The 27,489-nt window shown below is 40.6% G+C and overlaps 1 protein-coding gene across 4 annotated transcripts; it reads right to left on the bottom strand.

Annotated features, from left to right (window-relative positions):
* Positions 1 to 2,777: 2,777 nt before the first annotated feature.
* chrna6 (cholinergic receptor, nicotinic, alpha 6) lies at positions 2,778 to 22,795 on the bottom strand. 4 transcript variants are annotated; one of them, XM_061089957.1, is made up of 8 exons: positions 22,738 to 22,795; positions 13,407 to 13,546; positions 12,417 to 12,461; positions 9,941 to 10,050; positions 8,426 to 8,633; positions 6,772 to 7,381; positions 5,417 to 5,673; positions 2,778 to 2,903 (listed from the first exon to the last, which is right to left on the bottom strand). In XM_061089957.1, exons 1-8 carry the CDS (start codon positions 22,793 to 22,795, stop codon positions 2,778 to 2,780), a joined length of 1,554 nt encoding a protein of 517 aa, XP_060945940.1. The 4 variants fall into 4 exon arrangements, with proteins under 4 accessions (XP_060945940.1, XP_060945932.1, XP_060945947.1 ...); XM_061089949.1 differs by having other exon boundaries at positions 5,417 to 5,683; positions 6,779 to 7,381; XM_061089964.1 differs by having other exon boundaries at positions 5,417 to 5,680; positions 6,779 to 7,381.
* Positions 22,796 to 27,489: the final 4,694 nt, after the last annotated feature.

Here is a 27,489-nt window from a genome sequence, read left to right as displayed (position 1 = left end):
GGTTGTGTACAGAGCCAAAATAATGACAATTGTGTCAATGTCCAAATATTTATGGACCTAACTGTATGTCACATGATATATGTAACATGATTGGCGCAGCGCAATGCGAGTCCTGCCAGAACTAGCTCGCCGGTGTCGCCACATTTATAAAATATGCATATATGAGAATTACTGATTCATTTTAATAATAATAATAACTTTATTTGTGTAGCACTAAACAACTTAACGAAATAACAAAGTGCTTCTCACAAAAGTCCATGGAAAAAACTGAAGAATCGATTGTAATAAAAGATGTTCTGTTCAGTTAAGAGCCAAAGCCTAACATAATAAGGTCGAGACCTTAAGTTTGTAGAGAAAACCCAACAGCTCCCAACAGTAACCTGCAGCAGCCGTCTCTACCAACGCTACTTCACTTTCCATATGTAGACTATAGCTGAGTGATTGGCCCTCTGATAGATGGATGTTATTATCCTGCAGTGTCAGGGATAATGCTGTATTTTATCTCAACACTATAAATTATGTCTGAATAGCACTAAAATGTCTGGTTTTTAATTTGATGTTGCAACTGGAGATTTAATTATACCTCTGGTGACTGTTTTTCACAGTAATGGCAACAGGACCATTGTAAAACCTCTACCAGGGAGACAAAGTGAAGAAATACTGCATTTATTTTTCAGTTCCACAAAGATCATTTGTACAAACATATCAGCAGATTTTTTCAGATGCATCCGGACATAACAGATAAAACCGAAAATGGGATAAATGAAACAAAAAATGTTTCTTTGTTGTGCTGTAATCTGAGAATAATGTTTTTGTGGTCAGAGCAATCAAAATGTACGTCATGCTTTTCCCTGCACCGCATTTTTGCTCTTAATGGTAAACTTAATCAAAAGTGACAAGAAAAAAAAGATTACATTAGCCATGGAATTGGATGATAGAATCCTCTCGCGAATTAATAAATGTGCTGCTATTTCAGGAGCAACTAATCAAGTACAAGTTAATCCAATGTTTACCAGGCCAACCAATTACCTTGTGGAACATTAATCAGAACATTTATAAACACATGGTTTCTAATTACAAAAAATAGAACAGCTTGCCCTTGTTTGTTAAAAGCGTTGACAAATGTGGCAGAAATCGGAACACTAATTGGAAATGACACGTAGAAGCAGAGAGCGTGATCAGCGCTGACAGCGAGCGGCTTGATGAATCAGAGCGGGGAGCGGGTACGACAGTCATCAGTCAGCTCGATGGAGGGGGCAGAACAATCTAGCTGCTGGAGGTTTGAGTTCAAGGTGGGAAAACTGTTTGTCTCGTGTCAACTGGATGTGGAAAGTTGTCAGGTCACTAACATCTGTGGGAGGTTCAGGTTCCCGTCCTGAAGGACTAACAATGTGCCAAGTTCTGATCCTAGCCTAACATACGTACCTCTGTCGATCCACCACTGCTTGCAAGGCCTGAACAGCAATACTTAGTCAACATAAATAAAAGACCTCAATGTGTCTGTTTGACATCTTTTTTATCATATAAAGTTTAAAAAAATTACTGTCATAGAAATCATTTCTGTAGAGATGGCATATAAAATTTGCAGTATAGCTACAAAATGGAGCTTGATCTGAACACAGTTAACAGCTTAAGTAATAAAAGCTAATTCAAAATTCCACTTACTGTCATTAAGTACAAATACAGCATTAGAACATAATAGAAATGGATGTTATTACGACGCTGGCTTTGAAACAATCTAATATTTGTATATGTATTAAGTCTTTTCAGCAGCCTTCAATGAACATCATCTGCCATAAGCCAATAGTTTGCAGTTTCAATATTATGGTTTAACAGAAGAGAGGAGTTTATAGTTTATAACGAAGAGCAAGTTTGTCTCCTTTATAAACTAACTATCATTTAACTTGGTATCAAAGTGAGTATTGTAGTAGATGATGATTATCTAACAAAATGAAAGAAAGCTCATTGACCATGCTTCATTTTTTTTCAGACACCAATGAAATAAATGCTGAATGACAACTGCACTGATCTACTGGAACAGAGGCTATAGACTGGATGTGAGGTCGTGGCTGTGGCTCCCTTTCATTCCTCAGGGTGCAGTTATTGATGTTGGTCATGTCTGGATTGTTACACTTTATTTGTGAAAACTTTTTTGTCCAGTGATTCATTCCACACAGCGGCATGAGGCAGGAGATCATTTCAGTCAGGATGGAGCAAAACAGCCTAAACTCTAACAGTAATGAAACTAGCAGAAAGAGTTTGACCACCAGCTTGCATGGAATTTACTCTATGGAATGTGGTGTAGTTAATGTTTGACATTAAGATCAAACATTTATTATATAATTATTCATAATTATGATTTTTTCCTTTACCTAAATTAAATTGACAAGTAAGATGAAAGAACAGGTTTATTATTGGAAGATATTATATTATCCCTTGATTTCTTAGGCGGTCATCCAGAAGCAGAAATCAGTGTTTTGTATGTGGCAATTTTATTTGCATTAAATAAGCAGCCCTAAAAAGATTAAAATTAAGGCTTGAAAAACTTTTTGTCCGTTACTGACCAGCCTGCAAACCTAAAAAGATCGAGAGCCCCTCAACTTCCCTGCTCCTGTAGTCACTGCTTTCTGTGAAAGGCAAGAAGCAAAATCAGCACATCAAATAATGCTTTGGGACTCAAAACTCTGTTTTCTTATTCGTCAACTGAGAACTGAGAGTTAGTCACTTGTTCAGGATTGGTCGACACAGGGTCGCAGCAGACCCTGCACACTCAGCGGTTATGAGAAGAAGCCAAAAAGCGGCTGGATGAAGAGGCCTGTCGTTCCCAAGATGCACACGGTCACAAACACCCAAAGGAAGATTCTATCAATCACCATGGCAACGTACTTCCAGTCATCCTCCACCTATGAGCAAGGGTAGGGGAAAGTGTGAGAAGACAGAGGAAAGTGTCAGTGGATATTTCTTTATTAGAAGGTGAAGGAAGGTGCACAGCAAGTGACTCAGAATCTCAAGAGGTGGGAGGTTGTGGGAGCCAATCGGGTGACGTGAGGATTACACATGTGGGATGGAAAGACCAAAAAAATGAGGAGGAGAGCAGAGGAGAGAAAATAGTTGAATATTTCTTGTTAACCAGCAGAAAATAAATACATAATTTACACATGAGGAAATTACTATGATAATCACATTCAAACCGCAGCGTCAAAAGAAGTGACAGGCGTTTAGACAAAGTCTGATTGAGGCGCAAGTTTTGCATATCAAAGGGTGCTGGTCCCCGTTGGGAGATTTCACTCGCATTATTTATTACTGACAGAGAGAGGAGGGTGAGCTCTCCACTCAAATCTTAAATAATTTTGGCTCTGACTTACACTATTGTTAATTTATGGAGCAGGTGAGCATCTGCTGCAGGGCTTCTCCGAATCACAGCACAGCTCTCCCAGGCCCCTGCTGCTCAGGGTTTTTGAATGAATACACTCAACACACTTTTCTGTTTGCTTTCTACGAGCGATTGTAGATTTATGCAAAGTTTAGAAAGACTAGAATATCATATCTCCCATAAGGCTTGGCTCTGAAGTTTCATCAGCTGTATTTATTAAAATAGTAAGGCTCAAAATAGTCAAATTACACTTACAGATTAATAGTCTGAACAATGTGTACCGCCGACTTTTAGAACGACTCTGGTTCCAGAAGTTAATTTCCTTTTCTCCGTTGACGTTTCAGAAAATCTGTTCAGTTTTATGTCTGGAACCAGGCCGACTAGCTATGAGATGAATAGTGACCATAAAAATATTTTGATTCGGAGCAAAAAATGATGGAAAAACAAAGAAAAGTACATAATTATTTAAAGAGTGAAGGAACTACGCATCCCATAAACCATTGTGAATGATGCATTGTTGTAGTGACTGTTATTCATTTTAAAAAGTGAAATCATTCCTGCTCTGTGCAGACAACATGATTTTTGCGGTTGTGGCAGTAAACAAACAGCGAGCTCCACCAATCACAGCAGTTGCTATAACACCTCTTGTAGGTGGTGATAAGTCTACCTGGGAGGGTTATAATATTGGTCATCAAGTTAAACTAAAGTTAAAATCAACACATAAGTAGGAGTCTCTTTTTATGAATAAAACAGCGACTTGAATTTGTGCCTTTACCAGAAAAAAACGTATATTACTTATACACGCCAGTGTGATAATGTTCTGGTAAAGGTTTGGTTCTAAACTTTGATGGTTTGTCTTCACTATAGATCAGACATTTTTTAATCCGGCTCACCGAACTTGTCCAAATAATTAAAAAAAAAAATTTAAATAGTTTTTATTTTAATTTTTTTAATTTTAATAGTTTTGCTTAATTTTTTAAGAAATCTTACTTTCTTGATTCTTGTTGTTCTGGGTTTGAACCCTCGGGGTTGAATGCACTTATTGTAAGTGGCTTTGGATAAAAGTGTCAGCTAAATTAAATTTGCCAGGGAGTGTGGTGTATAGGGCTCGAAAAGGCACATGATCTCCCTTCACCTTTTAGCTATGCCCTGTGAGCCCTTCTGTAAAATGAGAGGATCAAGGAAACAAAAAGTGGACAATGAGTGCAGAGTGTTTAACTCGGAGTCGACAACAAAATACTTTTTTACTGAAGTCCAATCGAAGGCTGTATGCCTGATATGCCGAGAAACTGTTGCAGTTTTCATGGAGTACAACATCAGCCGTCACTTTGCTACGAAGCATGCTAACTACGCTAGCAAGCAGTCAACGCAAGAACGGGTGGCTGCAGCTCAGAGGTTGGCGACTAATTTAAAGACTCAGCAACATTTTTTTTCACAGACAAACAGCGATTAAAGAAACATCTACCAAGGCATGTTTTTCGGGGGGCATTCAAAATAGCAAAGGCTAGCAAGCATTTCTCTGAAGGTGAGTTTTTGTTAAATTTCCTTGCAAATAAGTGCTTTGCTACTTGGTGAAGGCCAAATCCTTTCATGTAATGATTTTTCCATGTCATTTATATTAGTTCACAAAAATACTCCATCCATCTGTTCCTGGCCCGGCCCCTCTGTCAAATTTTAGAACCCATTGTGGCCCGCGAGTCAAAACGCTGCCATCTGGCTTTTTAACTTCATTTGGATCCAGAGCCTGGGCAGCTGTTATAGTGGTGTGGAGCTGTGGAATCGAGGTCCACCATTTCACCACCAATCACAAGACAGTGTCAGCTGTCAGTCATGACATTTCACCCATAGCTAATTTAAACCAAATTACCGGAGAGAGGAACACTTGAACATACAGCAGTATGATAAGAACTACTTGAAATGACGAAAAACATCTTTGAGAAAAATGTAGTTGACATGTATTTTTACTTTTTAGTTTAGCCCATGTTCCTCTGCTAACATGTAGAGGACAGAGTTTCTTCATAAGTTAGAAAAGGAAGGACTCACCTCTTTGGCCTTGTTGCGGCTCCTCATGTTCTCAGCGATGTACTTCACGCTCTCTATGGCCTGTTTAATCTCAGGTGAAACCACAGAGAAGGCCACCACCGTGTTGATGCTCTGCGGACTCAGCTGTCGCGGCATCTTGTCTGAAGTCTCTGCACTCTCGTTTCCATGCTGGCACGGGCAAGGGCATTTCTTCCCAGTGCAGCCATCCACGGAGGACAGCTTACTGTCCCCAAACTCCAGACAGTTGAGGGAGCCTCCTCCGACCTGCTGAAGATCACAACCAGAGTTCAGATCATGTTTCACGTCTGGCTCCCTCTCAAAGTAGACACTGACTGGCAAGAGTTTGGCACTTCCAGTGGAGTTGGAGATGTAGGATCGCTGAGAGACAGCTGTGGGATCATAGCAGTACAACTTCTACAAGGTGATATCATGGAGATACATGTTTCTTTCCAATGTTTTGGTGGGGAAAACTTTCTCTTTCTCCTCAGAGCTCACCCTGAAGAACTTGTTTAATACTGTATGTGTGTTGGAGCTGAATAAAAAAAATTTACTAGTAGAGAAAAAAACGTGTATTGCATTAGTTAGCTTTCAGGAAGCAAGTAATTCAATCCCAAAGCTTTTCAGTATTCCACCAGAGGGTGTGGGAGTGGTTAGGCCTGGTAGAGCTTCTGTCTGTGTGTGAGTGTATTTTTGCAGAAACTTTTCATATATGGTTTTGTGTTTTCTGCCCCTTGCAAATGAGATGGCTCAATTTTAGGGGCTCATCCTAACAATGTATCACAATAATAAACAGAGAGGGAAGACTTTTAATGGATTTAGCAAACAAGCTATCAAATGGTCACTAACACTTGGTTTCCGAATGTCATCACCAGAAAGCATGCTACTGCTTACCATGTGGTAATATATTGCAAGAGAACCAGAATAAAGACACGGTTGAAAGGGCGGACAAGTCAGAGGATTAGTTTTCATGTTTATGACGTGTGATGATGTGTAAAGTCAACCTCAGCAGTCTCACCTGTTAACATCTGTTTGTATAAGAGCTTGAAAACATAACGGTGGAGGTATTTAGTGATGTTTCCTATTACATAAAATATGATATGAAATGTCTTGAGCTAATCCTAACCATTGGATCTTAAACCAAGCCTCTATTCAAAAGCCCATTAAAACCACATTAAGTTCAGGAATCTCTAACATATTTTCTTTTTCATTTCTCCATATTATTAGTTGACCTTCAGGGGATCACCACTTAAAGGTGAATTCTGTGGTTTATTAAACAAGTCCTATTAATGTGGGTCTTAGATCAGAGCTTTGATCAAGTGAACAACAAGTATGAAGGTCAATCAGCATCTAGGGACCACTTACCTGCATTAAATTCTTCTTCCTCTTCTTCCCTCCTCCGCCTCCTCCTCCCCCTCCAGCTCCTCCTACCTCCCCACTGCTGTCCAACCCCCCAGCCTTGCTGTCTTCATCAATCGGTCTCCGCATCAGCATAATCCTCGGCAGCACTTTGAGAAACACCGAGCGCACCCAGTCCGGCATGGTGTGGGTCATCGGCGTGCGATAGTGTACGTTCAACACGAACACGGTGATGACGATGCTGAGGGTGACGAAGATCATTGTGAAGAGCAGGTACTCTCCAATGAGCGGGATGACCAGCGACGTGGAGGGGATGGTCTCGGTGATAACGAGTAGGAACACAGTGAGGGAGAGCAGGACGGAGATACAGAGCGTGACCTTCTCTCCACAGTCAGACGGGAGATAGAAAACCAGCACCGTGAGGAAAGAGATGAGGAGGCAGGGGATGATGAGGTTGATGGTGTAGAAGAGTGGCAGCCGCCGGATGTAAAAGGAGTAGGTGATGTCGGGGTAGATCTCCTCGCAGCAGTTGTACTTGATATCATGCTTGTAGCCCGGAGCATCGATGATTTCCCACTCGCCGCTCTCCCAGAAGTCTTTCAGGTTCACCTAGGGGATGGATAAAGATCCTGTTAACACTGGGTCAGTGTATAATTTCCTAAAAAGACCCTGTCATTGTGTTGTTTTTTTCTTTTGTTACTTTGACTGTATAAGAGGATGCAAATCAATTAAAAACCAATTTTCACCTGGATTTTATGTCCTCACGCATCCAAAACCTGTTGCTGCGTGCGCTGATCACTGTGATTTACAGTAAATGAGGAATTCATGATACAGCTCTTAACAGCCGAGAAAATTCTCACGGGAAGTGAAAACAAAAACGTTAATGATTATTATTGATAAGTCCTTCTAAGTAATTGCAAAAAGAAAAAGGTTAAACTACAGAATGTTGAGTTTTACATTTTACTTTCAAATTTCAATTATCTGGATTTGTCTTTCGTCTTCTTTTGCTGGATTTAAAAATGGAACATGGTAAATGGACACTTTCAGGACTTACTGTGACAGTTTCATAAAAATGAACCACTCACCGGAGATGGACTTTTTTTTTTAAACAATTCAAATCAAATCAGCAGAGGCTGTGAGATATCCCTCCTTCCACTCATCCATTTTTTGTGCATTTATGTTGTAAGAGTACACTCTGAATGGACAGCTCACCAGAGATGCTGAGATTTATTGACTAAACGCTGGATCCTACACCTCCCACAATGCAACTCATTAGCACTTTTCATTAAACTCACTCTGGCTCATAAATCCCACTTCCTTTTAACTCCGTGCTTCCAGTTTTTAGCACATTTCCTTGTATTTTGGCCAATATTTGACACTAGTGACATCTCTATTTCATCATCAGGTTATTCTCTATCTCAGGCTTCCTCCAGAGCTCCAGGAGACAATGTAAAACTGTGTTCACAGACTGAGTAGAGCGCTGCATTATTAGAAAACCCGTGCATAAAATAAGTGGAGTTCAAATTTAACAAAAACCTGAAAATAATTAACGCGAAAGACATACAGGGGAGGAAAGAAAGAAAAGCTGAAGCACAGATCATTTAATGACATAGGCCATACATCTCACATGGACACATGCACGCTGACACTGACCTTGGATCCAATAAGTACCAGGTCAATCTTGGCTTTGTCATACGTCCAGGAGCCAAACTTCATGGAGCAGTTTTGATAGTCAAAGGGAAAATAAGTGATGTCCATGGGGCAGGAGGATTTGAAAATGGCCGGAGGAACCCAGGTGATGGTGCCATCAAACTTCAACAGAGCCTTGGTCTTATCTGCCACAAGGAAGTCACCTACAGCACTGTATATGTCGTGTGTGTTAGTGTGTGAGTGTGTGAGTAAAGTGTTTCCATGCCATTAAAAGTATGAGGCGATATGATAGAAGCATACACGGGTGTGGAATAGGACACAAAGGTTAGAGGAAGGCAGAGACATTAAACAATGAGAGGAGATATGGGGAGAAAATGGAAGCGAGGAACAAAAGAGAGAGGGGGAGATAAAAAGGTGAGGTTACAAAGGTAGGAAAGAGAGCATTAGGCAATTGTCGAATGTAAAACTGCTCTGATTAACATCATGAATGGTATTGTAAGAAAAATGATACATGAATCCACAATTACGTGAGTTGAGATTAAGAGAATAAAACAAGTGGAGCGTTCACAGCGGAAATTAACCCTGGAAAACAATCATATCGAAATGTGATTACAATATAATCTGCTGCAGAGTTGAAACCGATGGTATAAAGTCCAAATGTGCATAAAACATTTGGACTTTAATGTCATAATTTGAGGATTCTTATATGAAAACAAAAATAGTTTGTCTGTCATTGTTTTCCAAACTCACTCACATGAGAATTTCTCACCATGGTCATTTGAAGCTAAATGGCTCGCAAAATAAACCTGATCCTGAAATACTTGTTTTTGGTGACTTGATGAATGTGATCCAATATTCACTCCTGTTCTAGATGAGTTTGGTCATTATCAAAGTCTGAGGAAACAGCCTCTAGTATGCACAACTGCAGCTTAAACTATGAGGTCTGGCTGTCTGCGTGGATGTTAAAGCACGAGAGAGAGCACGCTGCAAATAGTGCTGCACACAGCTTTACTATGCAGCAACATAGCGAAACACCAAGTCAAAGATATCTTATGTAATTATAAGGTGTAAAAATTGTGTTATGTTAGTTATAAGACTGATACATTGAATTTTGGCAGGCTGCGTGATAATTAATGGGAAACATTGCTTTAGCGGAATAATGTGCGCTCAGAGCTCACTTCCGTTGTTCTCTGGTTTTATCACGATGAATGTTGCCTTCCACATTAGATGCAGATCAGACCAATTGTTACTATAAACAAATTGACTGGTGCAGCTCTCAGGTCAGAGAAAAGTCTTGGGGTTAAACAACATTGACAGTGAGTAGGATACAAATTACAACATTTAACCGATCGTCCAACCTGACATCTCTTTGAGTGAGTTTGAGGCCCGATATCACCGTTATTTCATTCTGGCCTTTGTTCCTGAGAGTCATTATTCATGTTTTGCATGGCCTCAACTTGTTATAATGGTGTTTGAAGCTAATGAAAAAGATAACTGTGATGATGTTGACATGCTCACTTGTTGTAGAGCACAATATCAGGTCTCCAGATCTTGTTCGATGGAACTCTAATGAACTCGATCCCGTCAAACTCAACCGGCATCCATCGCAGCTTGTAGTCATTCCATATCTGAGGGAGAGGAAGAGAAAGGTATTTTGAACGTATCACGAGTCAACCATCTGTTTAGTGTTTGGCGTTGTACACTGTGCACAGTATCAGCCACTGGAGACACACTCCCTCTGGAAAGTATTTTCAAATATGTTTTTAAACTGCAGACAGAACCTCTGTAACAAACAAATGTGCAAAATAATATTTTTGAAGCAGTTCCTTCTGGGAATAGACTCAATCCAGCTGTAGCAGTAAATACAAACACATTCACTATTGTCACTTATGCATGAGGAGCATCTTAGAGAGAAGAGGAGAATGTGAGTAAATAGCTCATCGAAAGAGATGAAGGATGAGCGCATTCACTTGCTGTTCTGTCAAAATACCTGCGGGTAACATTTCATGAGCCGTAGATCCATTAGTCTGGGTTATTTGCATGTCATTCAAGATGAATTCATTCATTAGCAAGGCTGATAAATACCCTGTTGCGAGCGGAGAGCTGTTAAATTAACCACTTCATGCTACACTGGCTTTTCCATTTATCTATCCCGGCAGTTTATATCATGATTGGCTGGAGATGTAATCCCTGATAGGTCAAAGAGAGCAGTTTATTTTTATACATGATATAAATAATTATACATTTACTCTAGTTGACATGACATTCAAGCAATGAGAGAAGCAAACAGGCACTAAAAACCTGATGATGTACTTGATCTGAACTTTACTTTTTAATGCCGCATAATAAACAAACAATAATCAACAAATCAACTATTCTCACAAATGGATGAACAATTTGAAAGCTCCTTTCACACAGTCAGTGACAGAATTTAGTTATTTAGAAAAAAACAAGTATAAATATGAATGTAATTTATTCTTATTTATTTGATGTAAGGGATGGTCTGACTTCCGGAAATCCGACATTAACATGCATTTTTCACCAATTATAATAAGCTAGTATAGTGAATTAATTTCTGTTTTAGCGAGGGATTGACTGAGATAACAAGAATGCATATTTGGTCATATTTACCATAAATTTAATTAATTTCCCTTTGTCAGTAAATGTGTTATTTCAATAGTATTGTCCATTTATGCATATGACATGCAAAATAACCTAAATAAATTACTTAAATTTATACATGTATATTGAATTGGTCATTTCTTCCTTTCATTGCCTACTGATTTAATTGCAATTTTATTATTTGATTTATATTTTATAACTGAATGTAGCTTTTTAGATATAAATTTCAATTTACATATCTTTGCATTAATTAAATCCACCTATAAATACATTTAATTGTATATTAATGTAATTGTGACCCATTAAGTGTTTAATAGAAGCTGGCAAACCATTAAACATAGTTCTGCCATCCTGCTGACCAATACAATGGAGAAGAAAAAACTACAAGGAAGAAGTCGTTCCACATTAATACCAGTTAAAATTAAGTGCTCTTAACGCTGACATAAAAGTCAGTTGTGAAGCTTGGTTTTAAAGAGTATAGAGTGAACACATTTAGAAAATGTTAGAGATGAAACCCCCTGCAGTGCAGAACAGATGCATTACAGTCATCAAGGGGTAGGGGGGGGGGCTCTCTGAAACATCCTCCATTGAAAACCCACTGGCTGCGATTCAAAGTCTTGATGAGCGACCATGGTGTTGACACAGCTTCTCATTAGTGATGCCTTGTTATAAATAAACAGCAAAGCCATTACAACCAGCAGATGAGATCAGCCTATACAGGCCTTTCAATGAATTTTAATTGGGAGGCTCAGAGATCACAGAATGATATTTTATTTATATTTTTAACACCGAACCGCATCAGTATCAAACTGAGGCCTTTCCATGTAGTGCAGTTACTCAGTGACATAAACCCTGGCAGTGTCTATAACGTGTGTACTGGGAGAAATGGAGACAGAGAATGGGAGAAAAGGAAGGGGGGAGAAGCACAGGGTATCAGAGAGGTGACAGTTCTAAAGACTGTGGAGAGGTTATGCCTACAGGTCATCACTATCGGTCTGAGGAGAGGCCGAGCGTGACCAACCATATTGCTGACATTGATCAGCAGCTGATTGTATTCAAGTGTCTGTGTGAGAGGTGCTTGTATTCTTATTTACTTGTCCTTTCTCCTTTATTCTAACTGTGTTTAACATTTCACTGACGCCATTCACACACAAACACAGGGAGGCACATGCACACAAGGCAAACATCACACACAGGCAGTAACATTCACAAAGAGAGAAAGAGAAAGAGAGAAAGAGAGAGTAGCATTCCATATTGATGTCTGCTTAGTATGTATAGATATGTGTTAACACACGTGACCTGCCCTCAGGCTACCTCTGTCTCTGCAGACCCGACGAAGAGGTCATGTCAATGAGGGCGTGTGATTACTTACATGTCTGAGCCATAAGTTTGTTTCCATGATTTGATTCACCTCATCCTGCAGAGACACATGGAGGAAAGGGTGTGTGCTTGTTAGCCTGCAGAACCCTGTGTTAAAAAGCAGAGCGTTGAAAGAAAATACAAGAAAAAAATGAAAGAAATGGAATTCCTCCTCTAATCTTGTCTACTGCAGCTGGAGCCAACTAACCGAGCTGGTCGCCCAGGAGTGAGTTAATAATAGATGGAGAGGTTGCAGATGTCCCTCCCTCTCCACCTTTACCCCATGACCCTTATTCAGTTTTGATGTGCAGGGCTGTGATATTTTCAGGCTTCCACATGACGCACATCGGCCATGCAGTAGCCAATACACAAGCCGAAAACATGTGCGCAGACACACACATGGCGACACATTCATTGAACGCACCCACACGAGCACGTGCACACACTCACCTTTACATTAATCTCACCTTGCCGAGCAGGCAGATAGAGCAACATATCAGTCCAGTCTGAAAAGGGCTCCTGCAGGCAATTTTCTCTTAATCTGAGGATTTCCATTCAGAGCTGAAAACCTCTTTTCACCGGGGGATACGCAGCAACAACCCCCAACACACTCACACACTCACACACACACACACACTACACCAACCCGTCCCCAAGCCGTGTTAAACTTCACACTGCCAAAGCAAAACAGCAGCTTATAACACGACTGGGTGCCGTTTTCAGAATCGAGGAAACGGAGCAGACTAAATAAAGACTGTATTCACTTCCCGCTTTCACTCTACTCGTTCCGCGGCTTATCTTTTAGCTTCTCGGTTTTCAAAGGTAGTGATAAAGACGCTCATGGGAATGCGTCTCACTGTCGGCACAGGATCTCAAATACTGTTGAGACACAATGATCATTTTATAACATGGCGTAAAGATCTGAATGAAAAGAATGAGAAAGTGTGTGTGTGTGTGTGTGTGTCTGTGTACATGTGTGTGTGTGTGTTGGAAATGAGCTTACAACTTTGACCAGCTGCGAGATGGAAACCTCAAACTCCACAGTGACTGGGTCGGAGACGTTCTCCACTGGTCTGATGAACTGGTTGTATCTTCTGAACAGTTTCTTGAACAGCCGGTCCTCCGCCTTGGATGAGAAGCAGTCTGAAGGGGGCAGAGGAAAAATCCCAAAAAATTCAGTAGAGGTTTAACTGTCCAAGTCATCCACATCGTCCAAGTCAGTTGTAATCAACTCAAGTCATGCTACAAAGAACATAGATTAGAAACTGGGAGAGAAATAGACGTCAGCCTCGTCTGATTTTGACGCAGCGTCACTTCAATAAGTCCTTTGAGTAAATGTTTTATGATTTCTGATGAAACCATCTATAAAGAGCTCTCTTTAGATCAGAGTTTCTTTGCTTAGTTCATCAGAGACGACTTTGAACAAGTCTGTGGTATGGAGATAACTTTCAGGGTTTTTCTCTGTGTTTTCTCTGGTTTAATTAGAGTAAGAGAATTGAAGAATGTTTTCTTACAGAAGGCCACAGTAGCCATGACCGTTCTGTATGATATGTCTGCAACATAAGAATGTGTTTCTGTATTACCGCTCTCACAGGGGATATGGAAAGAGGGAAGAAAAAAGCTCATCACTCCATCTGAGACACTGATGCCTCACACTGTCCTTTCACCCTGAGCTGAGGTACGTGACGTTGAGTTCAGTCTCACCACTTCATTTGATTTTAATGTCAGTTCAGTTACCCATGAGACCTCAGTCATGAAGTCCTGTTTCCTGACCTGCCTTCTAGAGTTTAACTTACTGCTGCTCTACTGACCTTCTCCTGCATTTGACATCTCCCAGTTATTCACCATTCACCACCACTGTCGTAATTACATATGTTTAACTAGTGTTGCGACATTCCCTGAACGATCCTTTTCAACGGCTCTTTGGTAGGAACAAGGGAACGGAGTCATAGTTGAGAGCCATTTGCTTTTATCAGTGTGCCCAAATTTCATACACAGCGAGTGAAGCTCCTCCCCTTTGAGAAGGGTTAGGGGGAGAGGGGACATCTCACCTTTTATGCACTACATTGATATCAGAGTAAGCCCTTGCCCAATAACAATGTCCCATTTCTTTCTTCAGGATTGTTTAATGTATTTTTGAAGTGTTTGTGATAAACCCAAGATGGTCCTGTATTTGTGAGCTGATGTTTAGAAACTAAACTTTGCTTCAGGCTGTGTGACAGTGTTTCGTCGTTGCCTGCTCCAATGATTTCAAGATTCATCAATCTTTGATGGAGCCTGAGCTTTGAGAGGAGATCGTCATTATGAGAAACCATTGTATCTGACCTTGAATTCCTGTATTAATTGGTTGAAGTATGACATTAAAAGGCCATACTGTCTGCTTGTTAAGGTACCATTATGGGCAGGTGGTATATTACCATATCCAAGACACTCCAGAATAGAATCTCATTTAAGTTCAAATCAAATGCAAGGACTCAATGGAGATGAATCACTGTGACAAGCATGTCCTCTTCTCTTCTCCTTACTAATGATAAATGCAGAAAGGTAGGAGTTGGCAGTTGAAGGGATTCACCCTGTATGTGAACATGATTTGTATTAATTTACCTAAATATAGGTACGTGCTTGGCTAGACTGCAGCTTAAGTGTTATAAACATAGCCACGATATTAAGGGCCTTATTTACTAATTATCCAGGAAGGAAAGGAGAAGGCCTGAGGCACGAAACAAGCACGTCTGCCTGAACAATGTATGACGAGCTATTTTAACCCAGTGCAGAGGAGTCGCAGACTGGAGCCTGAGGACGGGAGGAGATGTGCTGAAAGTTCTTTTTGTAGCACATTCTCAATGTTATTTAAAAACACGGTGGTCTTCTAATTTATTAAATGGTAATAAATGTTAATGTAATTATGCAAATATGTATCATTTTATTTATTTGTTAATTTGATAGGGACAATGCTCATAACAAAAAAATACCAAATGTAAATACGCAGAGGTAGCAAGAATGCTAATTTACATCTGTCGTCTCAAGGCAGGTAACAAAAAAAAGAATGCGAGACAGTGCAAGTAACAAACACAGAAACACAAATAGAGAAAAGGACAAAACACATTACACTCAAGCCTAATTAAAAGTCACACTTCTGTTATGCCATGAGCCATAAATCCCTGCCCTCCCCCCCCTTTGTGCCTTGTATATTTTAAAAGACATATTTTGAACTAAATGCTGGGTCAGCGCCAAGAGGAGTATTTTCACGGTCACACTAACATGAATGCAGGCGAATGATAACTGCTGGCGAATTACACATCATCGCTTGCTGAATGTGGGCAATGTAGAAAGTGACAGCAGTGAAAGCCAAGTGGGGTCAACCACACAAATGTTCTAACTATTCAACTCCAGAGTGGAAGCTTTACATCATGTCATTCCTCCTGAATGCTCTACTCAGGGGATACGCCTCACCTGAATGTTCTGGACATTTACCTTATGATGTGGATGTATCTGACCTGGACTATCTCCTCATGTGTTCTTCATATGTGAAAAGAACACTCAATGGTGGGTCCGGACATTTTCCAGAGTTCATATCTGAAAATGTCTAAAGGGATGTCACACAGAGACCATGCTTGTTCCCTATCACCTTCTATAAATATCTACACCACGTCCTTCTCTGCTGGGCAGGTCTCAAGTTGTTTGATGGAGAAGAGGGTGAAGAGGGATAGAGGGCAGGAGAGGCCATACAAAAATGGACCAAGCATGAAACAACTAAAGCAACAGAAAAATAAGGATAAGAATGAATTAAAGCAGTGAGACAAAGACGTCTACCATTCAAAAGAACTTTGTAGATTAAATGCCACCTGAGACTCCAGTAGGTTCCTTTGTTATTTTTCCCTCTAAACTGAATAAAATGTCTATCCTCATTTGACTAAAGGCAGTCAAATTAAGCTTGGGACAGATGAGTGAAAAATCCCTTAATTAATATGGACTTCTTTGGAGAAGGATGATGAAACACCGCTGACCCCATCACATCAAGATCCCTCCCTCACAGGCAAGAGATAACCCTCGTCATGCAGACAACAGTGACACCAGAAACCCAGATGGTGCTGAACTCCTGGTGACTGCTCTCTGGAGGAAAAAGACGTGAAGAAAGAAACACACACACACCAAAAGAAGGACAGGAGAAGAGAGGAAATAAGAAGAGAGGAGAGGAGAAGAAGCAGAGACAGATTTGAAAGCAAAGCCTTCTTAAGATGTCACTCAGAAGATTATGTGAAACCAGACTTCACAGCCCACCGTCTGGTAGATGCCTAGCATGTGCTAATGCTATGCTAAATAGAGTTTAAATGAAACGTGGCACCAAACACTTTGCATCTGATCCGTTTCAATACACAATGTTGTCGGCAGTAATTTTTTTAATGCAGAAGAAATTAAATGGAATAAATGGAATAATATAATAAAAGAAGAGAGTAAACAAGAACATTTTTATAAAAAGATGAAAATGTGGAGAAATTGGATGGACTGAAATGAACGGACATGGTGCTTCATCTACTTGTTAGTGTAATTACAAAGGCAGAGCTGATGTACTCTGATGGAAACCAGGCCTTTGATGAAACACATGCATGGCGCACACACACACACACACATACACACACACACATTTGACATGGTCAGATGCCTTGAACACTGAGATTCATAAAAGAACCACTTATGATGGCAAATGAGCCACAGGTTCCACCCACTTTTATACCCTACTACAAATGCATCTTGCTGCCCTAATGAATATATATATAAATGGTTTGTCAGTTCACTGAACTGTTCCTGCACACAGTGAACATCCAATTACATCTCATCAACTCTAACTAAGCAGGGCAAGTCTGTTGAGCTTTGGATTTTCTCCACATGTTGAAGGGAGGCACATGTTGCTGTTATAGGAGCAGCACAAGTGCAAAAGTGAGAGGATGGGATTAAAGCTGCAAATGTTAGTATGTCCGGGTAATTAGGTTACTGCAGAGAGAAAAAATAACCATTACTTCTGAAACAAAATATAATTTAGTTGTATTAACCTGGGGAGATACCAGTTTTAAAAAAGTCTGGTTTATGATTATTTGTGTTTAAATGTGTATTGGATGTTGGTAGAATGAAGTTTTCAATTAACTCAGAAAGATAACATTAATTCAAAAGCTTCCTAGCAAAAGTAGAACATGAGACCGTTGCAGTTTTCATTTCGACTCACCACACTAGTTCCTGGAATCATGTCAACATCACTTAAAAGAAGTTGGAGCAAGAAACACAAGCAGCCAGATAAGAGACCATATATACGGCAGATATCTTGACTGGTCGTAAAAGCAACAGCAACACTAGCTCAGGTTTAATTAAGTGTCATGATCGTAAGTGTGAGTCAGCATGAACCAGGACCCTATGAACTCAACAAGTTTGATGATCCTTTGACATTATTTAAAGTGCCATCATCGGTTTTAGGTTTTTATCTTTTTTTTCTTCCCAATAGTACCTGCAAAACTAATGATATTTCCATCAGCCTTAGTTGTACTTGGGCTTAGCATGCAAACACTCTAAAGATGGTAAACATCATCATTTTAGCACTGTCATAATCTGCTTTACACACACACTTAACTCGACTGTGTGTGAGCCCTCGGACAATCTTTCTCCTGATAGCCTCCTATAGTAAAAACTCTGGATAATGTCAGAGTAAGCTCATGTGAGAACACAGAGGGAGATCCTAGGGAGGATTCACTTTGAGCAAATTGATGACCTTTTTAAGGATGAAGTGGCGCCATACACTTAGAAGACACAGACGAAGATGTCAAGAGAGCTCTTGGTGATCAGTGGTTGTGCCAATGCGCTGTAAACAAAACACGTGATCTGCGCAGATACATTTCTATGTTACTTCCTGCCTCCTGCATGCTGAGCCACCCATCACATAATGCTCCGCAGACGTTGTGTACACTGTGTTGTTCTGTTTCCAGGATGATATTAGTATTTAGCCCTAAGCTATTAGCTCCTCTGAGCCAATGGCACTTGCATGCCTGCAGACTGTAGGTATTGTTTATTATTGGTTAAGATTACCTCTCTGATAGAACTTTCTGAAAAAAATAATTTAGCCGGCTAAAGTTAATGTTAGAGGAAGGACGAAGATTCATGATTACAGGAACATCAGCAGCATGTTCGCTTAATGCACTCACAAGCACAGTATCAATTATTCAAGTACAAGTCCAGAATCAGTCAAAACTCACTTAGAAAGCAAGTTACAAACATGCAGCAGATCCCGTGAGATACTTAATGCACCCAGATATGAGGCTTGGAGGTCATCTTGTATCCTGCTAAAAAAATATTCAGGAGCTGACTGTCTCTGAGGGAGATGATTGAGAGTGGGTGTTGGGAGGAAGCAGGGGAGGAGTGAAGGACAGATAATGAGTGATTGAGAAGAGGAGAACGTTTCATGGGACTGTTTGAGAGGATACTGTAAAAGCCATTTAGCCCTCATTCCCCCTGGAGGAGAATGCAAATGCTTTTAAAGGAGTGTTTGAGAGAGATAGAGAGGAAGATGAAGAAAGAGCGGGTGCAAGAAAAAGTGCGTCTTCACTTTTAAATCTTTATGTATAATGCTCACGTGGTAAACACTGTACAAAGGAATAATTGCTTTGCCATGAGCCGCTCGGCTGGTACTTCTGCTTTTCTAACAGTAGCTGGAATGAGTGGAATGCATATGATGGAGATTAAACAGGAGAAGGGAAGGAAAGAGAGAGAGAGAGAGTGTGAGCAGAAAGGACGGAGATTAACCGGAGTAAATTGAGGTAGAAAGATGATGACGGCATCAGAATCTGAGAGACTGGTGACTGAGAAAATGAGAGGCAGGTGCAAAGAGCCAGAGACGATAGGGTAGTGTGTGTGTGTGTGTGTGTGTGTGTGTGTGTGTGTGTGTGTGTGTGTGTGTGTGTGTGTGTGTGTGTGTGTGTGTGTGTGTGTGTGTGTGTGTGTGTGTGTGTGTGTGTGTGTGTGTGTGTGTGTGTGTGTGTGTGTGTGTGTGTGTGTGTGAATCTGTATTGTATTATGTATTCATCAGGCAGTACGACTCTGTGTGTGTCCAGCAAATGGAAGAGGTGAGAGACGTGTTTCATGCTTGTTTTCTCCCCACAAAGAAATACCATCAAAACCTTGTAACAACTTATGTTCTTTATTCTTCTCTTTTATTTGCCATTGGTCTTATTCTTTCTTTCTTTCAGCCGATACATCCACTAAAACAGGGCCAATATAACTCTATTAAAAGCCATGTGACATTCACACAACACTGCACCCGTATCTTTGTGCCCACACTTTTTTCACCTTCAAGAAGACCAGATCAAATGGAAATTCCACACCATTCCCTTGAGGCGCTCTCCCTAAAAAGTGGGTTACATGAATTTGAATATTATTCATGTGAGAGAATCTTTGAGCCTTTATAGTTCAATATCTCAACAATGGTTTTCTTGTGTAGAAATTGACATTTTGTAATGTTTGGGTATAAATAAAAGCTTAAAATGGTTGGATACTTTTCTCAGGGTTTCGGGGAAATGTCCCCATGCACCATCCAGAGAGAGAAATGTAAGCTCCATTGATGTGTCTGTTTTTGGACAGTTTCGGTGTTGTGTTGAAGTAAATTTCAGGAAAAGCATTAGAAAGTCATCCCGTGTGGGCATGTGTGATGGAAACCCAAAATAATACTCCGATGATGAGTGACTAATGTGTTTTTCATGGAACTTAAGAAAATGTTCCCAGTAGAGGAAATCTGGTGAGCATTTTTTTCTTTTGAGGAAAACAGGTGGATGATGACGGTGTTGTGAGGCGAACGCCACAGTGCGAGGTTCTTCTCCACTTATTTATCTGTGACTCAGTTGGTGTTTCGCCACGCCCCCTCGGCTCTGTGTTCTGCTCTATAAATGTTACTGTGATATAAGCCGAGGTTACCTCACAGCTACAAGCACACAAACACACAAACACACACACACTTCATCAACACAGCTCACTGACTGGATCATCAGTCATGCATTCAAATGAAGAGAACAGCCTGTATCAGAACACAAGGGGCAACATGGTAAAATACCTACCGGCTAAAATAGCATATTAGTAGTAGAACATCAAAAAAAGACCTGAAGCAAAATATGTTTACAGCACACAAGTTTGTATGTTCATGTATTTTTATGTTTCCAATTGGCCAAATACGCACATCCACACAGTCAAAGATGAACAAAAGTGGATTATGACCTGTGTGGGCTTGAGATCAAGAACAGAAAATACGTCCTTGAATTCGTCTCCCGTGTAATGGTACCCTACCTCGAATTTTTGACCAGTGTGTGTTAACATTTTATGCAACGTTGACGCCCCGAAAAAAAATGTTTTATGCTTGTTTTTATATTTCTAATCTGCTCTGGAGGATAAGTGATTGCTACCGCAGTCATATCACCTAATGTCTTCTCAAATTCAGCTGGTGTGAATACATTTACTCTGCACAGAGGGGGGGGGGGGGGGGGGTCCAGGTGAACAAAGCAGGGCTCTAACCCTTTTACTTGCATTTGACGCCTTGCATGCATTGTACTGTTAGTTTAAGTGTTGTTTAATATTTGTGTTCAGATAAATGTAAAGTGTTAATGAGGTTAAGATAACTAGGATGAACATTAGAATCATGATTAATGTTTTCTTGATATAAATTTGTAAAATGAATGTACGTTAGTGTGTGTGTAGGCCCACTCAAATATGTAGGTGTACTTTGATGTGATACATGTGAAACAATCAATTATCTGAATGTGCTTGGAGGTGTTTGTAAATGTCACTATGGTTTGAATATGTGATTATTATATGATTGTATGAATCTCTTCCAATTTTGAAATGTGTTCTCAAGTACAGCTCTGATCTGACACGACTCAAAAATATGTCCACAACTCACTGACATTTAAAAAAATTGTTGAGGTACAAACTTGGTTTCATATGTATGTCTCTGAAAATGGAAAGACAGATAAAGAGAGAGAAAACACAGTCACACAAACAGACACCTCCCAGCCGAGAGAGTCATGCAAGGAATGAGGATGTGTGTGGAGTCTGATAAGACATAAAAGAGCCTATCTGCAACCTGGCATAAATCAGATAGCTGCTATTTGTGCCCTTGGAGCAAATGTTTACGTTAATGCTTTGAAATGCAGAAGCATAATCACCCTGCATCTCCTCCACACTGTTGCTGCAGGTCACATCCAGGCTCCTGCCTCTGCTGCGGTCAGTGATTAAGTCACTAGCTGCATTTTAATAATAATAAATCCTTTTTTCAATCCCTTTCTTCCTTCCTTCCTACATTCTTTCATCCCTCTCTCATTCTCATCCTTCCTTCATTCCATCCTACAATCTTTCCTCCCTCTCTCGTTTTCTGCCTTCCTTCCTTCTCTTCTGTCCCTCTTTTCTTCCTTCCTCCCTCCTCCTCTTTCTCCCTCATCCAATCAGGGTTATCATATTTTACATTGTCTACAGACTGACCTGCTCTCTTTCTTTCCTGCTTTTCACCTATCGTTACATTATTAATGTTGCGTCAGATCCACTCTCAAAACAGCCTGTAACCTTAAAACTCCCCCATTTAAATGCAATAATAAACACATCAAAGGAAAGCCAACACAACTTTTTATTAATGCAATAATTAGGGTAGAACGAAATTAGGTTATCAGACTTATCCAAGGACGCACATTTCCGGGAAAATATTTTTTATCATTTGCCTCCAGGCGGCCAATCCCCCCTGAAAACCTCCTATCTGCCTTCTGCCTGAGTGAAGCACAGGCCCCGCGTCACTCCGCCACCGAGCAGGGGAACGCATCCTGTAGACAAATTATTATCTGTTTTGGTTTCCTCGCCTCAAAAACAAAATTTGCATTCATCACTATTCATTGAATTTGTGGCGGATTATTGTTGATTTACATTTTCTTTGCGTGGTGATCATCGTTTTAGCAGTGAAATCATGAGGCTGAAAATCACAGTTGGGCGTCAAATCCTTTTGACTTTGTTTCGGTTTTGGCTGTTCCAGAATAACGAACCTGAAAAAAGTTAAGAGACGGATATTGACGATAAGGCGCTTCTTTGGCTTTTACGCACGGGACCGAAACTCCTACGCTGACTTCTCACAGCTAAACGAATCAGACAAACTTACGAGTAAAACATCTTGTACTGAACCATCGCACAATCTCGATGTCGCCTGTGCCGACACTGTTGCGCAGATCGCACCCCTCCGGAACCATGCGATTAAAATACACATCACGTTTCTCCAGAAGCATCAGAAGAAAAGGATATATAACTCTTTCTGGATAAATCCTCCTTACCTTGCGTTAACAAAACCACTAGAAGAAGCAGCAAAGTCCGTCTGGCCGGCGGCTGCATGTCTCCCCCGTGTCGTTTGGGGATCCCCTTCACTTTTGTTTTCTCTTTCTGGAGAAACGCTGTCTCGTTAATCGATAACAAAAAATAATGTCAATCGCCACAAACAAACACGCGTCTCTCCCCTGACGCAGTCTGTCTCGCTCTACCGGTGAGCTCCTTCCTGGTCTGATCCGAACTTGCCTTGGCTCGTCTCCTCCCCTAAGAACGCAGAGCTCCTCTCCGGCGCTGCCACACGGACTTCACACACTGGGAGGGAAGAACAAAACCTGCCGGCTCACACTGGGCTCTGAGGGACAATAATGCGAACCAGTGGCAGGAACAGAAAGTATCTGCTTTAATAAGAATATGAGTCTAAAATGAGGTGAATCGTTTGACACTGACGTCTGCAAGTGTTGCACTCAGTGTGGTGTGTGTGTGTGTGTGTGTTTTTGTTTGTAATTATAAACACTTCTGACTGTATTATATCACATCAGTAATTGTTAGTTGCTTCTCCGCCGATTTATCAGTTCATCCATTCACTCAGGTTTGCGCTGTGGTGAACATTGAGCTGCCTGAGTTGGCTCAGATGATTTCAGCACCACGGACAGCACCGATGCGTTTCAGTGAGCGCTGTCCATTGAGCTGGAGCGATCTGAATACTACTTCAAATAAAGGGACATTTCGCACATTATCAGAACTTTATACTGGGTTTTTTATTGCGCTGGAAAGTTAAGTGCATCCTTCTGTGCCACATGTTATCGTGTCCTGGTACCTAGACCGCGTAGAGCGGCGTGTTGTGTCGTGTCCCAGCCACTAAACTGCAGCACTGCGCTGCGGCTGCTCCTGCGCTGAGTGGCTGAGGAGGAAAGTTTGTCCGTTTCTGCCTCATTGAAACGCAATGCTCGTGTGATGAGCTCCCTGGGTGCCTGTTTACCAGCCTCCGGATCGCACTGATTAAGTTTAATTTTAGCGCGTCATTTTCCACGCTTGGTTTGACGTCATCAAGCGAAGTAATTAGGATGGCAGAGCTGTGCCGAGCTGAGCTGAACCGAGACAAGAGAGCATGTGAGGGAGAGAGACTGAGTTTCCTTCTACATTTAATCCCACTTTACACACGTCTATACAATCTACAGTCAACATGCTGATAAACTGGCACTTTGGCTTCTTGATGTAAGGTTTGAACTGTTGGGTCCATTACACCCAGTTAAATAGTTTATATTCACGTTAATGGATAGTTTCATTACTTATTTTTATTTAATGAATTATTCCCACACACAGGGCCAGAATATGACATACTAGTAGCCTAATACTCATGTTCACTCATCATGCTAAAGCATTTAATATAAAAGAAAGCCAGCAACTAAAGAAGTATGTGATATAGGTTCTACTATCTTGAAGCAGAGCTATTCTGCTGCCAGTACATTTGAATAATCCTACTTATTTTGCTGTGTCGTTTTTTGTGGCCAAATAAAGCCTTGTGCAAATATATTAAGGGAAATATGAATATAAAAAACGTTACAAAAGTAATTACACAATTATTTTCTGCCAGGACAGCCCACTCCTCCATCATCCCATAATGAGCTCAACTGTTCACATAATAACACCGACTACTTTTTCAAATTATCTTTGTGATAAAATAATGAATAGAAGTTTGCAACTAAAGCAGTGCAGTTGTTCTTTTAAGGATTACACAACATGTTCTGGAAATAAATCAGTGGAGAAATAGATATTGAAATAAACAGTGATGCACTTTATTTCTAAGTCTAAGTATGTTTCAGTGTGTTTACATAACACAATAACTTGTAATGTTATACAAAGTATTAATGTAAGTGTGTGTTATTATTAATTTGATCAAACGTGTTTTTTCCGGTTATTGGACATATAGTCTATTGAAAGCAAAAGCAAATAACCACTGATCCACAGTGCCACATATCCAAACACTTCTATTTTATTTAGTTTAATTTAATATTACCTTTTCAATTTTATATGTCTGCAATAACCTAGATAATGAAAACCCTGCGTGATTGGAGGAAACAATTACCAAGCCAACAGTGATGACCTGCGGATGAAATGTTGCAATATTTAAGTGAAGCAGATAAACTATTGCTGCTTTCTGCCTAAGGGGAAAGTCTAACCAGATGTGGTAGGGAATGTAAAATACCACCATTTGTGTGTGTGTACACTGGTGCTTACATTCACACTGTATATGTCATGACTACCATTTCATCCTCTGGCTGTCTCACTCCAGATAAACACAATCAACCTACACCACAATGTCTGAGAGTTGTCACAATAAACAGTATCCCATGGTTTCAACTTCACGATATTGTGAAAATCTTTTTCTTTTTAGTGTAGTTGCGGGAGGAGGTTTGTCTCCACAGACAAGCACCGATGACAGATGAGGAAAATCTGAATATGCTCAACAACGTAGCTAATGTGGTTTTGCTGTTGCCGGTGTCGCCATCTGACAAGTGGCGAGCTCACCATGTGGTGTCATGACACACTCGTCTTCACCAGCCTCATCAGTGAAGCGGTTCAGTAGAGGAACTAGGTGGGAATCAATGTTTCTGCCAGGATTGTTTAAGGTGATGCACCACAGCCTGTCCCTGCTGCTCTGTCCTGGGCGATGTTTAATTCATCTGTTTTTTTTTGTAAAAGCTGGATGCACTGACTCCAAAAGCCATTAGTGTCATCTTCTTTTCTGTGCATTCTCACCTCGGTCGTCATCCTAAACAAGACATCAACTTTCTTTATCAATGAGCCTCTATCATCCTTGTCTGTATCTTCTATTGCTTTGGTTCCTCTTCATGTGCTTCAAGTCAGAGAATGGTTCCATCCCTGCACCTGCTTGCATTCGCCCAATGCACACCATCTCTCTGCCGTGAGTGGAACACAACACGTAAAAATATCTATCTCCCTCGCTAGAACTTTTAGACCATCCTGAATTATTCACATCCACATATCTGCACCACATCACCTGACCCTGATGGAAGTGCTTTTATTTTCAACCCCAAGTAATGAAATCTGGATGGCCCTCTTTTTTTATTCTCACTGGCATGATTGTCTCGCTGAGGAGGGTTTAATGGAGCGGAGGTGATCCGAGGCTTCTGGAAGCTTCCAGCAGGCAGGGATGTGGATATCATGGGTTCTTTCTACGACGAGAAGAGGAATAGCAGCATAGTCTGGTAGAGTAAAGAGGTCAGGGTTACAGTATAGACCGATGGTTTCTAGAGGTCTACTGCTGTATCCAGGAAATCACATCAATCAGACTCACAGGCTGTCCCCTTTGAAAGTGGCTGTAACCTGACCATACATGTGGTAAATCAAATCATGTTGTAAGCAAAAAACGGAATATAGTCGTGACTTTACAATTAAAGACAGAAAATTGTCTCCGCCAGAGACGACAAAGAGTCATATACATATACATTCTATACATTTCTAATACAGCACTATCCTATGGCTTATTAGGTAGATGTTGCTATAGTTAATCTGATGCAATCTAATGAGGTCAGTTGAAAGTTCTGTTCTCGCGCATGCCTCCTGTGTCACATTGTTCCTGCTATCTCCTGGAGCCTCCAGTTTATTCTTGCTTTTCATCCAATCACAACCGGACATTCTCCCTTTGAGCCCATCACCTGTAAACTGTCTTAGGTTTAAAATGTTCTCCCTCCCTCCTCTCCTTCAGCTCAGTTCAGTACTGTGAGAAATGAGTGACCCACCTCCACTCCTGCACCACCTTATCTCTGGAGGTCGTCTCCCTTTAAACATCTAACCAGAAGCCCTTCATCAGACTTTCCATCTTAATGCTCCATTCCTCATCACCATCAGTGTCTAAGGTACTTCCTGTCCATACCCAAAGCGCCTAACTCATAGGACTACTTCCGTGGTGTGGTACTTCCTGCTGGGGTCTATGTACCAAAGTCTATTCGCCTGTTCACAATAAATTTAAATTCATTCTAATTTTCCTTTCTTTCTCTGCACGTCTTTCCTGATTTTGATACAAATAGCATGTAGTGCAGCAGCCTTTGTATTGGATGCACTGAAAAGTGTAAGAGTTTAATCAAGACTTTTCTGACACAGTCTCCACAAAATCAATACCTCTCGAAGAGGTGGGATTTATCACAGGGCTTGAGAGTATGACCCTGAAGATTTTCATTAAATCCAACCCCGTTTTTTATACTGTTTATGGTCAGCATTTTTTCCTGCAACAGATACCCAGTGTTCAATTTATACTCACTGATTGTCTCTCTATACATTAATCTTATTATTAGAGGCAGCGATGCTATATTCAGATTGCCTGCTCAAGCACAAGTGATTCACAGGAAACACGTTTATTTATTATCCAGCACAATCTAATCTTACTCTTATTCACAGCATAAAAGCAACACTAGTTTTTTAAACCTTAAAATAACAATGATGATAAACAAACTTGTAAATGGAAGAATGGCATATCTGCAATTGCCACAATGTCCCCTGGATGCCTGAACCTGCACTTTTAACTGTGTTGATCTGTGCTGGATCATTTCCACCTGCTTTACGACGTCACACACCAACAACTAGAGATGGAGCTAGCAGCTAAATATTAGAGACAACTAGCTTACCATTCATTCATTCATTATCTACTCGCCACGATGCCGGACACTTTTGGAGTTTCAGGGGGAAACAGCAAAAAAAATTAAATCCATTCTGGAAAAGTAACTGGTGACCACTTCTTT

This window comes from Limanda limanda, chromosome 2, assembly GCF_963576545.1.
Source record: "Limanda limanda chromosome 2, fLimLim1.1, whole genome shotgun sequence".
In the NCBI taxonomy this organism is placed as follows: domain Eukaryota; kingdom Metazoa; phylum Chordata; class Actinopteri; order Pleuronectiformes; family Pleuronectidae; genus Limanda; species Limanda limanda.
This window is presented reverse-complemented; position numbering and strand designations above follow the sequence as displayed.